Below are 16,830 nucleotides of genomic sequence, written 5' to 3' on the forward strand. Positions count from 1 at the left end.
TAACTGCAAGATATTCATCAGGTGCAGCTAAACTTCCTGGCTGCAAGTTAGGCAGAAACAATGAATGAGTACCCTTTTCTTTCTTTCTCTACATTAACATAGGTTACTAAAAGTAAATCAGTCATCGTGCGGCTATTGAATTCTCATTCATATTACTGCTGTACACTGAAAATAGTTAAAAACACAAAAACAGAAAATACATTTAAAACAGAACTGAAAGTGCACAGTGTAGACACTCATGATAAAGACACATTTATCCAGCTGGGAAAGCTGTTGGGACAAAAATGTCTTTCAGAAGGTGCAGATGGTGGGTACCTGTTGTATCTCAACAGGAATGCTATTCCGCAGAAGAGAGGCAGCCACATGAAAAACCCTTCTTTGAGTTATTGTGGAGTGGGCTTCTGAAATCTTTTGAAATTTCAGGAGAAACTGTCCAGCAGTCCATAGCAATCTACTGAATGTCAGTGTTTGACCAGCTGACCTGTATGCGACTAATTTTGTAGCCCATTACAAATAATGAATAGCCACTCTTTGATCATTGCTTAGTTCCATAGTTGATGCACTACTGAAGTCTTTGTATGTTATTTTTTGTGAAATGATGAACTTTTAAGTGTGTAATTTTGTTGCTGGCATTATATAAATGCAGTTGGTGTCTAATTAAGAAGTTCATGAAATACCTTTATGTCTTTCCATTTCCATTTGAATGTTCACTTGCACTTGCCTGCTGATAGAAGCTTTTCTCTCCAGAGGCATATTTGCAGTTACACTTTACATTTAATGGTGCTGATTATCCTGAGTGTTTAGCTGCATTGCTCGACTTGCATTAGCTCTCTCTATGCTTTTGAATATGAATGAACTAAAAGAGGAACTGAAGGAGATATTTGAAGACAAACAGTAGATGTTGACTTTGATTCATGAAATCCAGGGGAAAAAATGTGTTCTAAACCTCTTCCTTCCTGTTGAATAATTCTGATAATTAAGAATGACCAAAGTAGTGTCATACTGTGGACCATACTAAAATTGCAGAGTTCCATTTCTCAGGGGTTAATTAAATTCCAAAACTGATTGTTGAACTGGCCATATATTTTATTTAGTATCTCTTTACTTTGCGTTTTATATCTATTTTAAAATGGCAGATAAACCAGTCCTTTATGTAAGAATAGGATACAAATACCCATGAGTAACTAACAAAGGAATGGATTAGTACAGTGATTGATAGGTTATGGGCAGCTGGGAAGTACTGGCATCAATATATTTATCTGAAATGATAGATGTGAATATCAGAAATAAGGAACACTGGATTTATGGCTGCATTCTTATTCACACTTACTTGGAAGTAATTCCCTATTGAACTCAATAGGACATACTTTCCAGTAAGCATGCATAGAATTGGGTGGGGTTTTTTTCTTTACTGTGCGAAATATAAAGCATTCCTTTAAAAGAGGGAATTTCTCTTAAAATGTTGTCTGTCAATTATAGCAAAATACTTGATCTGCTTTCCAGTACGAAGTGTATGCCACGATATTGATGGCCAAGGCAGACAGATTGATGTTGGAGGGTACCCACAGTAAAAGGCATTTGAACTGTTTGAACATTTGCTCTCCTGATTTCTTTTATAAGAAATAATATTTGAAAGGTACCAAACCTGTCTTTATCATATTCTTACATGGTCTTTTTTCTTTCCTGTCCTCAGCTGTAAGCACAAGGTATACTTGGAGAAGCTTCCAAATACTAGCATAATCATCCCATTTCATAATGAAGGTTGGACTTCACTCTTGCGAACCATACACAGTATTATCAACAGGACTCCAAGTAGCCTAATAGCAGAAATCATTCTCGTGGATGACTTCAGTGACAGAGGTAAGACAAATACATTCACCACTTGCGCAGTATAGTTCTCTCATATAAATCAGAACAAAATCACTCTTTTCTATGGGGGGAAAATCATATTACTATGATTTGCTTGAGAACTATGTGTTCAATTAGGTGTCCTTGGTAAGATTGCTCTGTTCATTTGTTTTTATCCAATGTCTGATATATTTTATACCAAGGGCAAAAGAAGGTTTAGGAGTCTCCTATGTCCTTTTCCTAAAATAGCATGGCTGGTTTGGTGCATTGTTTCTGTAGTTTGCCAGATAACTAATGCTGAAAACATCTTTTTTGCTCAGTGTTATTCTTCTGAGTAAAAACCCATTAACTTTGACCTTTTGGGGAAGCTGTTTATCAGATTTCCCACTTTGTATTTTATTGCATGAGACAGCTTGATTTAACTGTAATGCCACAACAACATAGCAGTACATTACAATGACGATATTATAATTCAGTATGTTGGGAGCTGGAAAGCAAAGCTTACTTCAAGATATGGGCTCCCCTAGATTAACTGGGCACAATCCAGGCAGAGTCAGATGCACCTCCATTTGCTTAACTTTGAACTTTACGGCACAATCCTATGCATGTTTACTCATAAAAATTCACACTGAATTCGGTGGGTCTCAGTACTTTCTTTTAAGTAGAGAGCAAGTGTGGTATGGTGGCTACAGCTTCAGAGTGGGATTAGGAAGCCACCAGGTTCAAATCACTACTTAGCTATTAAGTTCACAGAATGACCTTGAGCCACTTATTGTCTCTCAGCTCAGCCTGTAAGACAGGGTTGTTGGAAGAATATAGTTGAAGGAAGTGAACCATCTATACTGCCTTGAACTCCTTGTCGGCAGCCATGTGTCCACTGCACCCACCCTTGGTGGAAAAAAATATATCTCTAAACAGCCCCGTGAGGGCAGAGCATGCTCAGGCAGCATGGATTGGTAGCTTTGGGAGCAGAAAGAAAGAGGAGGAGAAATCAAAACAGGCTGGGGTGAAATGGAGCAGCATTCCACACTGTAACATTTTGTTGTTTTGCTACAAGGTCATCTGTAAATATATAATTACAGTGCTTAGAATTGCAGGCCAGAATTGCAGTATTAGGCATGCCAACCTGGGAGGAAGTCCCACTGAAGATAGTGATACTTACTTCAAAGTAAATATGCATAACATTCTGCAGTACATTCCATTAATTCACTGGTATTAAGCCTACATACTAGGAAATATTTCCTGTTTAACCCAGTTGTTCCTGCTTTCCAGTAGACATGCTTTGGAATAAGATGGGAGATGATTCTATGTACCTAATTAATCTGGTAGGAGCCCACTTAAAGCGAGACAAAATGTGATTTGTGAAAAGTCTTTAACTGTGTGTGTGTTCTTAAACAGTTTTTGTCTGTGTCATTAATTTGTAAGCTGAATAGACATACCTTTGTTCTCTTATCAGAGTAAACATAAACATAAATGAAACTACTCTCTGCTCTGCACATTAATCAAATTAACTGATGGTACAAGCCAACTGTTACTGTTTCATGGTTTAACATTGTGAAAATCAAATAGCTTTCTTTCCATGACAAATGTGTTCATTGTTGGATTTGATTTAAGGTGTTCTGCACTGGATTTTTATTGTTCATAGCTTTACATGTTTATTAGAGGGATTGTGGCGCATGTGAACAACCTTTTTCTGGTACTTGTTTGGAACTTTTGACCCACGCAAAATGGATTGTTGTGACATTTATATGACATTGGTAAGAGCAGTGGAAGACAAATGGGATTCTTGAATCAGAGCTTCTTGGATGGGAAGCCATGTTGCTAAGGCAGTTCTCAGACGTCTTAGTGAATCAACATTGTGATGGAGTGTGTCTCGGAAAGAATTTCATTTTACAGTTTTGAAGCTAAAACCGAGGTGCGGCATATGCATCTCCCTGTCTTTCATATCACTGTCAGCCTCCTTGCAATGTGAATTTTGATGGACTGTCTCGCTTCGCATTAGGTAGCTTAGCTGCAATCATATAATACAGATGGTGCACATTTGAAAGCATCTATTCGGTGACCAAAGGCTTCAGGGAACTAGAGAAATATAAGACAGCATTGTGTAATTTCAGTGAACTTTTCAAGAGAATGAGAAAATTGTGGGTCCTGTGTTAATATATGTGAGGTTCAACAGTATTTTAAAACTTCTTTGCACACAGAAAACTATCATATTGTGGTGAAGTGTTCAGCCTAGTCTTCTTAACCCATACGTTATTTTCCATATGCAAGGAATTTTCTAGTGGGGAAGCATTTTGATATGTGATGTTCCACCTGCAGGCTGAAGTGGTCCTTTGCAAGGAAACCTTTACCACTTTATCCTGAAAGTTAGAAAGGGTAAAGTGGTAAAGGTTCCCTTGCCGTTTATACAATAAACTGGGCCTGAGAGTATCAACATTTCTCCATTGACACCAAATTGGCTGTCCTTAACAATATGCCATCTCAAGTGTCCAGGTGAAACGTTTGTGTTGTTGTAAAGCATTTGTTGGTCCAGCTGATCTTCTTTTCTCTACACAGTAGCCCCCACTACAAAAGTTGACACATATGTCACCTCATATTACTAGAGTGACTCCCTTTCTACTTCACCATACCATATTAGCATAAAAGTGACCACTTTTCCCTCTTAGAATTGTATGCTTATGCATGTTACTATGGTAACACATGGCAATACACTTTGCATATGTCCTTAACAGCTATGGCTTGTTAAATGCAGGTGTGAAACCTCTTTCTGGTTCTTCTATATTATACTAAGGAGATGAGCTTTCTCCCCATAATGCTGTGTTGCTTTGGAGTCTTTTGTGCTTTAGGGAAAGGAGCTAGGGACTTTTATGGCCATTCACACCCCTTAAAATGTTTTCAAAACATGATTTGGAGTTAATCATTGTCTCGTAAGACCCTTTATTGCAAAAACTTTTCTGCAAAAGTCTGCTGAGAAGAAATTGCCAAGAGACAAACAAACTTGTCAGAACTGCAGTTATTTAGCAAGGTGGTAAATGTTTAGCACCTTGAAAGGACTGTAAAAATAGATGAAGGGAATGGTTATGCATTTCCAACTTTATATTCTTATCTAATGCTAATAATGAAGTAAAATAAAGGGCCTTCAGTGAAAGACAAGAAAAATATTTTACTGCATAGCATACCACTGAGGATTCTGCCAGACTACCTCTGAAAAGTTGTTTTGTACTTCTTTATTTTTTACACATTTTTTTTCCTGACCCAAAATCTTTGGGTTGTTTGTGCATAACTAGCAATAAATTCTGGCATTTAGATAATGGGAAACCGGAAGGACAGGAACACTTTTAAATCTTGGTAGGTCTCAAATGAGAGGGCTAGTGTTGGAAAGTAGAAAGACGAGAGCTGAAATGATAGTCTATTTGACAATATTTCCATTAAGAATTATATGTCAGTTGACTGTGTGAGAGTTATGCTACCTCCCAGCCATACTACATTGCAACTCCTTACCCTACATATGGGATGGTATTGCTGTGCTGATATTAAGGTTAGATTGTATCTCATTATGTTTTTGCAAAGATTGCCTTTAGTATCTCTTAGTATGTTCTTCCATTTGTGAGCTGTCTAATCTGCGGCAGCCATATTTGTTTTGCATCTAATTGACATAAGACAGACCTTCTGACATAATTGGTTTAGCTTGCTTTTAGAGGGATTAAATCTGTTCTACTGCAGTCACAAGGATAGTCTGAAACACAGCCTTTGATGATATGCTAATAATGACCTTTGCAAGTCAGCCTTTTGTTTTTTTTCTTAATGTCTGCATTAGCACTGCCAATCCTGTCAGCAGTTAACAGTGGATGCCTAGTGAGTAATCTTGAAAATCCCCATTTGTCAAGCAGCTATGTCTTTCAATACTTCTGGTTCTCTGCAGCAGTTTTTCAACTAAGGCATGTTGTTAATTGGATGAAAAAGCATTCTTAACTGCTGAATTCTTTTCAATAGTATCAAAAGTTCTTTTCTTTTTTTTAATTTCACCCTGAGCTGTTGATTAGCATGAAAAGGTGTGTTGACCTGATATTCCACTCTTTAACCTTTCAGATCAACACATACTGTACCTGATAAATAGATGTGCATGTTGTCCTTCTGCTAGCTGGGGTATCCAATGTGGCACCTTCCAGGTATTTTAGATTCCAGTTCCCATCAGCCCAAGCTAACATTGGTCAGAGATGATGGGTGCTGGGGACCACAACATCTGGAGGGCACCATGTTGACAAGCCTTATGCAAGTGGAGCATGCAGCCTACCAGGACCAGCCCAAAACATTTTGCTACCTGAGGCAAGTCAACAGTGGAAGGCAAACCTGTCACCCAGCTCTGGGTGGGACGACTCTGCGGGCTGACATAGCTGAGCTGGAGTAGGGGGTTGGCTGGGTGGGGCCTACACATCCTGCCACTGCTGCCTCCTCCACCCCATGGTGGTTTCTGCAGGGAAGCAGCCAGGCTTGAAGCCCTGCCCATGTGGGAGGCAAGATCTTTGCAGTGCTGAATCTGCAGCAGAAGTGGCAAAGGTGCATGAGGACATTGCTCTCTTTACTTTGTTATGACTTAGTTGTTATTTCTGTTTAAGAATTTCCTGCCTGGCTTGCCTCAGTGCTTTTGTCATCTGGAGCCATCAGCTTGTATGTGATTTTATCCTTTACTTTTTGCCTGTAGCATCTCCAGACTCTCCTTCCCCACTCATGTGCAAAAGAAGTATACCCTGTTTCGATCTGTAAAAGCTCTATTGAGTCCACATCCTGTTTCCATAGTGGCCAGTCATACGTTTATGGGAAGCTATTAGGATGCACTAGCTTTTACACATTTCAAAACTTAAGTTTTATGGATTTCATAAGGCAGGGTAAATCCTCTACCACCACCTTTGGAAGTTTAGCAGAACACCAGTTTTAATTTGGCATGTCCAAATTTGTGAAATATTCTCATTAGAACAATGAAATGATTTGGGCAGTGAGGAAGAGCCAAAGATGCTGGTTAAAAGTCAGAAACAAACTCTCTTCCCTAGCAATTAGTTGCATGGCTTATTTTATTGCAAATGAAATCTCCTCTATTTTGCTTTCAGACAGCTACTTTGATCAATATACCATTGATGTGACACATGTTTCTAGATGGTTGGCTTCAGGTCTTGGACAAGCATATTGGCTTCTGATGTGATGAAAACTTCTACAATAATTCATTATGTTGTAGCAGGCCTCTGTTGCAGAAAGTGCTCCACTCCTATTATGGGAGATTCCTTAATCCCTTCCATTGTTGCAAATCTATCTTCTCTTGCACATACTTTTTTTTTTAAAAAAAAAAAGTTTGCAATATTGTATTATACTGCTAGTATTGCCAGCAGCAACTTCTGGTTCATTCTTTTTCTTTGTCAGCTGACAAAATAGGTATGTGGAATAGCATGATTTAGTTCTGCTACTGCTATAGTATGGCAGGGCTGGCAGAACACCTCACCACTGCTCATTCTCTGTCTGCCTGGCATCTGGTTGCTGCCTGCTGCAACAAATTTGGCAATACATTGGTAGTGCCAGTGCACATCATGGTCTAACTGCATCTCTGTCCCCTGACTGAGTCAGGGGTTTTCCCCAAGTGGTGCAGTCTATAACACACTGGGAAAAGGTGACTAGCAGTCATTCTACACCAGCAACAAGCAAGGGCCCTTTTAGAAAGACCTTTGATCCTCCTTGCCATGAGATGGGTTCAAGATTGCTACCTGGGTTGTCTCCATCGTAGTTCTGATCCTGATTTGACTGATACATCACTTTTGACACATTAATGGGTACAGATTTGGCAAAGTAGTTAGTAGCAGTAGTTGTAATAATAATAATAATGCATAACATATCATTAGCACTTCTGAGTGTTCAAAGCACTTCCCATACATATTAGATATTAATCAATTTTAAGAATTTTGCTCCCCAGGACAGGTGTTAAATTGCCATACCTAAGTTACAAAAATTCTCTTATCACCAGTTACTGCTACCAGGCATGATCACCTTGCCAATTCTGTATACTTTTGAGATCCCCTTGGTACGGTCAAAAACCTCCTTTCTCTCTTCAATTTTCTGGCCTTTTGGCCCTTAAAGATGTTTCTGACAATTAATGATAGCATTTCATGTATCTGTTAAAGTGGGCCACAGCCCACAAAAGCTTCAGTATTTAAATTTGATAGATGCCACACAACTCATGGTTACTGTTGCAATGGACCACCATGGCCACAATGGATTCTTGTAACTCTTATAACAACCTTGTAAGGTATGTAGGTCAGTAATGGTATCTCCACGGTTGGGTTAGTGGCCGAGGATAAAAGAAAGACGCTTGTCCAAGGCTATCTGGTGATTTCATGACAAATGAGATGTTTGAACCATAGACTTCTAGGTTCATAGCTCAATCTCCGTCACTGCACTAGATGACTAATAGCACAATCCTGTGCCTACTCAGAAGTAAGCTTCAGTGGGGTTAATCCTAGGTAAGTGTGTATATGCTCATTTATGTAGGAACTAGTCCTATTGAACTCACTTCCAAGTAAATATAAATAGGGTTGCCATATTTCAAAAAGTGAAAAGTCGTTTTTGAGCTAGGAAATTCGCCAAAATCTACCCTTCCGACTGTATAAGTGGACTTAATAAACAATAACTAGTACATGTACAAATATGTTTGCACCAGAAGTCTTGTATAGTACAGTGGTACCTCACGTTACAGACGCTTCAGGTTACAGACGCTTCAGGTTATAGACTCCGCTAACCCAGAAATAGTACCTTGGGTTAAGAACTTTGCTTCAGGGTGAGAACAGAAATCGTTTGGCGGCGGCACAGCAGCAGTGGGAGGCCCCATTAGCTAAAGTGGTACCTTAGGTTAAGAACAGTTTCACGTTAAGAACGGACCTCCAGAACGAATTAAGTTCTTAACCTGAGGTACCACTGTATCGGAAGCAATGTTCCTACCTAGAAAATAGTTTGGTGACTTTTTTAACCCACGACCATGTATTTGAGCAATTGGCCATTATGTTACTTTACGATCTGCTTTAGCTTTATCTTTTCATGATATGCTGCTAGGTGCATAGTTGTCTACTGCTGTTTAGATCATCTAATCTAATTTACTCTGTCAAGGATTCCAAGAAAGCATGAGTTGCCAGCATGGGCTTTGTGTAAGTGTATAATTTTATTTTGAAGCCACAGCTCTGGGAGAGTGGGTAAACCCCCTCAATGTAGGTTTCATGCACCAGTAAAAAGTTTCCCTAATTTTACCAAGAATAGATGCCTGAGAACAACTTTTTGCAATCTAGAAGGGATCATCAGTCATCCATCCCACTTGAGAGCTGTGAGCCACTCCATCAACTTTTTTAATTTCAAAAGACAGTAACACAATTAGATGTGCATTTAAAACTGTCAAGGTTAATCAATTATCCTCTGTGTTAAGTTTACCAATAAAAACAAGTTGTCCCTTCTGAATAATATATACATGATTAAATTTACAAAGGTGAAAATGCCTGAGGCTGACATTTTTTAAATCTTCTACCAATGCTCCTGTGCAATCTTCTAGTCACCCAAAGGAGACCCATTACAGTCTCTCAACTTGCATACAGTAGTAAAAGATGAAGCAAAAGTTAAGCTTATCTGAATAAGCTTTCTTTGTAGAAAATTGTAAGCAGAAATTACTATGTAATTCCAAAATCACTTTGTCCAATGTACCAAAATAAATAATTAGACTGTGCACAGAAAAAAATCACTTATGCCTGTGTATTTAAATTAGTTCAATGTAAGTTAATGAGACTGAGCTATCCTACTCATCGTTACTGCTACTGATTTTTAATATGCATGTACTTGGAAGAACAGGACTTACTGGAATATACTTATTGAAAAATAACAGTTGACATGATGCAGTCTGTGCCTACAGCAACCTAAATTCAGTGGACAAGAAGGGATAGGAATGCATGGAAAAATGGAGTAAGGAAAAGGCAGTTGTGATGAAATCCCAAAACTCTGTTTCCTTTTTTCTACCCAGGACACCGTTCAGCTGTAGACACCAAAGCAAACAATAATATAAGCAGCATTTCACATGATTTTATGTAGTGTTTGAGAGGAAACAAAGATTCATGTCTCCTCAAACTTAAGCCAATTCAGTATGCTACGTACCAAACCCCCATGCATGGCCAGTCCTACCATGAGACAGAGTAGGTCTGCTGAGGGGTGGGGAATGGACTGAGCTAGGTGTTCCATGCACCTTTCCCTGCATTCTCTAAGCTAGCCTGCAGCAGTGGAAGGTGCTGTTCCTTCAAAAAGCTGAAGCTACAAATCTGGGCAGCTTCTGTATCTGGAATAGAGAAAAGCACCATCTTGTCTTTCACCTCAGGCAGCAGAATGTCTTGAACCGGCCCTGCAGCTTCTGTATACATGCAGTATCTAACACAGAATCCTATCAGATTGTATCCTTGGGTTCTCCTCACCAAAGCTTTATCAAAATGGCTAGATTTTGAACATTTTTTCCTCTGTCTCCATTTGCTGCTCATGCCCAGGAACCAAAGTTCTCCCTCATCATCTATAAAACTCAGTATAAGGTAGACAATTTCACTTTTTTATTTTTAACGTAACCTATCCTTTCTCACTCACTTTTACTCTTGGAGCTGAGTCACCAGGCTTCACTCAGAGGAACTTACTCCTGCGACTATTCTGTCTGATTAAACCAAGCCAATAATTATACTGGGATTTGCATAGCAGGTTGAAAGGTATAGTTTTCCTTACATTAGGAGTTTGACATCAAAGTGAAGTACACCCATTTAAGTGATATGCGAATCTCATTACTACTATCAAACACAGGAGGAATTGCTTCTGTGTAAACATGTGCAGTATTGTAGTGTCAAGCATGCCTAAAAGACAAGGATATATATATAGATATAGATATTCTATGTAGGTGATTGCCTCTTATTCGTTGTTTCTTGTAACTGTCTGTAGTTTATGTAAAAAAAAAAATTATTTGGGGTTTGTTTTGGAAGTTTCTTTAGTATGTTCTATCTTGAAACAATGTTTGCCCTCCAGCAGAAATCCTGAGAGCAACTTGTTAACAACAGAAAAGAGAGTGTGGGGGCACAGCAAAGGGCATGTTACTAGAACTTCCCTGATAAGACTTGGCATTTGTATTGGTTTTTCTATAGCTGCTCAATTTCACAATATCTGAATTCACTAGAATTGCTTTATCTACCTGGCCTTGGTGGGCAGGCCCTTGACTGACACCAGCTACAAAAGCTAAGGCTACTAAAAAGACTCATGGGCTAGAGTAGTGTGTGTGTGTGTGTGTGTGTGTGTGTTTGGGGGGTTGCTGTTATTTATATTAATTTTTGTATCTTTATTTTAGAACTTAATATGATTTATGTGGAAACAATTTAATTTGTACGTTCAATGTTTTATTTATTCTTTATAACTACTTTTGTTAGGTTTGTAATTATGGGACGCAGGTGGTGCTGTGGGTTAAAGCCTCAGCGCCTAGGGCTTGCCGATCGAAAGGTCGGCGGTTCGAATCCCTGCGGCGGGGTGCGCTCCCGCTGCTCGGTCCCAGCGCCTGCCAACCTAGCAGTTCGAAAGCACCTCCGGGTGCAAGTAGATAAATAGGGACCGCTTACCAGCGGGAAGGTAAACGGCGTTTCCGTGTGCGGCTCTGGCTCTGGCTCTGGCTCTGGCCAGAGCAGCGATGTCACGCTGGCCACGTGACCCGGAAGTGTCTCCGGACAGCGCTGGCCCCTGGCCTCTTAAGTGAGATGGGCGCACAACCCCAGAGTCTGTCAAGACTGGCCCGTACGGGCAGGGGTACCTTTACCTTTACCTTTTATTTTTTTCATGTTGTTAGCTGCCTTGAGCATAGCTTGAACTACAGTAAGGTGGCATACAAATAAAATTATGTGTGTATCTATTTAAGTGGCAGAGATATGGTAAGTTAGGGAGCTGTTTAGAAGGTAACAAATTTACAAATTAATTGTCAGGCTGAAAGTGGAATGCTAGGCCTAAGCCCATCAGTTTCTGCACTGTTTGGAGTCCAAGCCCTCGGGTTTTCTCATCCTTACCATAAAGAAAAAGCACCCATCAGTGTGAAGGTAGCTGGACTTGAAAATTACATGATGCTTCCCCTATTAATCACCTCATAAATAAATTAATCTGAACGTCCTCTTAAATCTAGCTAAAATCCAGTCATCACAAACTTAGACACAGGATCACCATATCTGGTTCACTTGGAAGTAAAAATAGAAATGAAATAGGCTTATGTCTTCCTACCATCATTCTTAGGGATCAGTGCCAGAACCTTTTGCCTCTTAGTGGTTATGCTCCTCATGACTGTAGTCAAAGATCCATTTTTTCTCTCCTGGTTCTGGGAATACCCTCAAAACCATTAAAAAGGGGCTCTGGAATATTTGAGTGTAGCTTTATGCAGAACAAAGCTGTATGTGTTTAGAGGAGAGATGCATAATAGAATTTTTCCTCCTAAGATCTACTTGGTATCTAGATAGATGTTTTTATACCACTTTACTAATGAATACATATTTATTAAATCTGCATTGACAGCTGTATGAAAGCTATTGATTTTACATTAAAAAGTGCTGTCTACAGGGTTAGTTCAGGATGTAAGACACATTTTGAGTACAATGTTTTAAAATTCTGTAAATTTCCATAAGTTTCATTGTTCCCCATTTTTCTTGGCATGTGGCAATGCGACAACATAACTGTAATATTTATATACATTGTTGGAAGTCATGTGGCCAAAAACATTCTGAGCACACTATGCAGGGTTTGGTGAAACTCTAAGCTACTGAAGGTAATGGGGCCCTTTATATGCCCAGCTGTCCTTTGTAAACAACAAATCGTTGCTGGTTTTTTTGTGTTGAATATGTGCTATATGGTAATTTATGGACCTAATAGACATCTAAAGCCATTTGAACATAACAAAATATGTATTTTATAAAAGTAATTGTTGAACTTAGTAAGTATATTAATAGTGGGGGGAAAATTGGGGGGGGGGAGAGTGGGGCCCTAAGCTATAGCTTGTTCAGTTTATACGTAAATCCGGCACTGACACTATGCTGTGTTCCATTAACTTCAGTATGATTACTCTCACAGTGTGTGAAACTTTATTGCAAAAACTACATGTGAAAGATTTCAGATCAAAAAGTGAAGCTGTGTATAATTTCTGTACTCTCATTGCATTGGGGAAAAATATTGTGGATTGTATAACATATTTGACTTGCGCAGGGGGAAGGTGCATTTAGAGAGTTCACAGCTTGAGCAAGAATGACATTCTACCTTACCTAAACAGCGTGTTCTATACCTGGGTACAGCAGCAGCTGCTGATTTCACCAACTAGAAGGACACTGCAAGTGATTCTTAAGATTAAACATATTCATAAGATTGTGAACGAACTTAAACTTTCCAAGAAGCCCTTTAGAAACACAGCATTGTCCTTGCCACAAGGTCAATGTAAAGTGAACAGGAAAGTTTGAAACAAAACAAAACAAAATACTACACACTGCACTATGCTCATCTCTTTGAATTTACTTGTATGTTTCCCAGTTCCACTGCAGGAACTTAGCTCCATGTACAGAGATGAATCGGCCAAGACTCAGCACCAAGTCAACCAATATCATCAACATCATAGAATAGTTTTGAGTGGGTTGTATCAAATTGTGAGAGTGGAAGGCGGCTTGTGCAACCAATCTTCCTTTTCCTTTCAACCTGCTGTAGCCCACCACCCCACAAAGAAAATCCCCGTCAGATTACTGATGGAGGAATTATTCAGTGTTGTTTACATTTTAATGAGAAAGTGCCTAATTTGAACTTTTTGAATCAATATGCAAACCAAATTCCTTCAAAATTTTCATGTCACTAAATTTTGTGATTCAGTTCCCCAGCCTTAAATGTGTTTTTATGGGGAGGGACACCAGGAGGAAGTGTGCTTAAAATGCATAGATTAGTAAAATAAAAAAATAGCACAGAAAAATTAATTGCATTAGGGAAAATAGCTTTCAAAAAGTGCACATGGAACATAGTTTCTTCTATATTAGGAGAAAGTTGCAGTAAAATGGTGTTGAATTTTCATCAGCATTTTTTTTAAAATCACAAATTACTGTGGAAAAGCAGAGAACTGAATTGTAAAAATGAGAAACTGTAAGAAGCCACAGTTGGCAGATTCATCCATCCCTATCCATTAGTGTCCAGGGTGGTGCTGAACAGTGGGACTGCTGGAGACCCTGGGTTGAGAGCCTTCTTTGGCACCCTGTTGCTTCTTGGTCATAGGTATACATTTCTACCTGTTTCTACATCTCAGGAGTTGTGAACCTGTGGCCCAAAGGCTACACAGAGCTCTCTGCCTACTTCCATGCAGGTGGGGGGAGTCCGTAGAGAGAAAAGGTGGGGAGGAAGAGGGGAAATAGATGAAAAAAACCAAAGCAGGCGGAGTGATGGAAGATGTTTTAGACAGAAGCCATCAGCAAATGATCAGATAGCTGGAAATCAGTACTGTACTTCCTGCAGAAGATGATGAGTTGGGGGAGAAAGGGTAACAGGGTGGCTGAACAAGAAGTGGATCACAGAAAAAGAGAAATCAGGGGAGCAGAGAGAGAAAAGCGACAGAGGCAGAGAGAGCAAGGGGTGCCCCACCCACTTTGGGCTCTATGCTTATCTACCACTGGCTTCGGTCCTGCTCATTATCAGCTTACCCTTAAATGAATGTGCCCCTCAACAGAATAAAGGTCCCATTACATTCACTTATCTATGTATTGCTATTGATTTTAGAGTTAATTTCTATACTGTCTTTTAGCCAAAGGGCGCCCCCCCCGTCACCTCACAAATACATTCTTCTTAGTGTGTGGAGATGTATTTTCAAGACACTTGTACTATGTGTCATATGAATCTGATACTAATAATAATGCTAATATTTCTGTTAGTCTTTCATGGAATCATAGAGTTGGGAGGGACCCAAGGGTCTTCTAGTCCAAGCCCCTGCAATGCAGGAATCTCAGCTAGAGCATCCATGACAGATGGCCATCAAACCTCTGCCTAAAAACCTCCAAGGAAGGAGAATCCACCATCTCTCGTGGGAGTCTGTTCCACTGCTGAACATCTCTTACTGTCAGAAAGTTTCTTTGAATTTTTAGTCGGAATATCCTTTCTTGCAACTTGAAGTCACTGGTTTGAGTCCTACCCTCCAGAGCAAGAGAAAACAAGCATGTTCCCTCCTCCATGTGGCAGACCTTAAGATATTTGAAGATAGCTATCATATCTCCTCTCAGTCTCCTCTTTTCCAGGCTAAACATACCCAGCTCCTTCAAGTGCACTCATAAGGCTCAGTTTCCAGAACCTTGATCATCTTGGTGGCCCTCCTCTGCACACATTCCAGTTTGTCAACATCCTTCTTAAATTTTGGTGTCCAGAATTGGACACAGTATTCTAAGTGTGGTCCGACTAAGGCAGTATAAAGGTAAAGGTACCCCCTGACTGTTAGGTCCAGTTGCGGACGACTCTGGGGTTGCGGCGCTCATCTCGCTCTATAGGTCAAGGGAGCCGATGTTTGTCCAGAAACAGCTTCCGGGTCATGTGGCCAGCATGACTAAGCCACTTCTGGCGAACCAGAGCAGCTCACGGAAACGCTGTATAGAGTAGTACTTAAAGGCAGTATAGAGTGGTACTGTTACTTCCCTTGATCTGGACACTATACTTCTGTTGATACAGCCTAGAATAAAGGTAAAGGTAAAGGTACCCCTGCCCGTACGGGCCAGTCTTGACAGACTCTGGGGTTGTGCGCCCATCTCACTTAAGAGGCCAGGGGCCAGCGCTGTCCGGAGACACTTCCGGGTCACGTGGCCAGCGTGACATCGCTGCTCTGGCCAGAGCCAGAGCCAGAGCCAGAGCCGCACACGGAAACGCCGTTTACCTTCCCGCTGGTAAGCAGTCCCTATTTATCTACTTGCACCCGGAGGTGCTTTCGAACTGCTAGGTTGGCAGGCGCTGGGACCGAGCAGCGGGAGCGCACCCCACCGCAGGGATTCGAACCGCCGACCTTTCGATCGGCAAGCCCTAGGCGCTGAGGCTTTAACCCACAGCGCCACCTGCGTCCCTACAGCCTAGAATAGGATTCACTTTTTTGCTGCTTCATCACACTGTTGACTCATGTTAAGCTTCTGGTCCACCAAGACCCCTAGATCCTTTTCACATGTACTGCGAGTAAGCCAGGTGTCCCCCATCCTATATTTGTTCATCTGGTTCTTCCTGCCTAAGTGCAGAACCTTACATTTGTCCCTATTGAAATTCATTTTGTTAGCTTATGCCCAGTTCACCAATCTGTTAAGGTCATTTTGAATTATTCTTCGGTCTTCTGTGGCATTAGCAACCCCTCCCAGTTTGGTGTCATCTGCAAATTTGATGAGCATCCCCTCAATTCCTTCATCCAAGTCATTTATAAAAACGTTGAACAACAGCGGGCCCAGGACAGAACCCTGTGGCACCCCACTTTATCCTGCATCTTTTCCGTGCTTGAAACCTTTTTGCCACAGAAGGCAATAAAGGTTTTAATTGCATGACAAGGGACAAAATGGTCTGAAGTTTATGCACTGAGCCTTGGATCAGTACATTTCATGAGCTGCTTCCCCTTCCCAGTCTTTTGAAATGCCTAGAGCACAAATCATGTTATTGGCTGCAAGCTGTGCTGCTACCAAATGTAAACATAAAACTGAGTGTGTACAAAGAGCTGCTAACAAGTTCTTGAAAGGAGTGCATATAATTAGGGTGGATGGTGCTAATTCATGGTCATAAACTCTCTTGTACTTTGAGATGCAAAACAGTGCAGATGTTTTTACTGGAACACTCTACAGAATGATGAACAGTTCCACCATGATATGTTCCAGACCACATGTGATTATGCCTAAATTTTGGTCCAGCTACTCACAGGTCCTACACAATGAAGGGCTATTT

At 40.4% G+C, this 16,830-nt stretch overlaps 1 protein-coding gene across 4 annotated transcripts in view; it reads left to right on the forward strand.

Moving 5' to 3' along the window:
- GALNTL6 (polypeptide N-acetylgalactosaminyltransferase like 6) overlaps positions 1–16,830 on the forward strand; it is a 459,868-nt gene that overhangs the window by 203,218 nt on the left and 239,820 nt on the right. For all 4 annotated transcript variants that reach the window (XM_079991400.1, XM_079991402.1, XM_079991403.1 and 1 more), the window contains exon 5: positions 1,694–1,860. In XM_079991400.1, the coding sequence (XP_079847526.1) occupies positions 1,694–1,860 (167 nt within the window). The remainder of the gene's footprint in view (positions 1–1,693; positions 1,861–16,830) is intronic.

The sequence above is a fragment of the Podarcis cretensis genome, assembly GCF_951804945.1.
Source record: "Podarcis cretensis genome assembly, chromosome: 9".
Classification (NCBI taxonomy): Eukaryota; Metazoa; Chordata; class Lepidosauria; order Squamata; family Lacertidae; genus Podarcis; species Podarcis cretensis.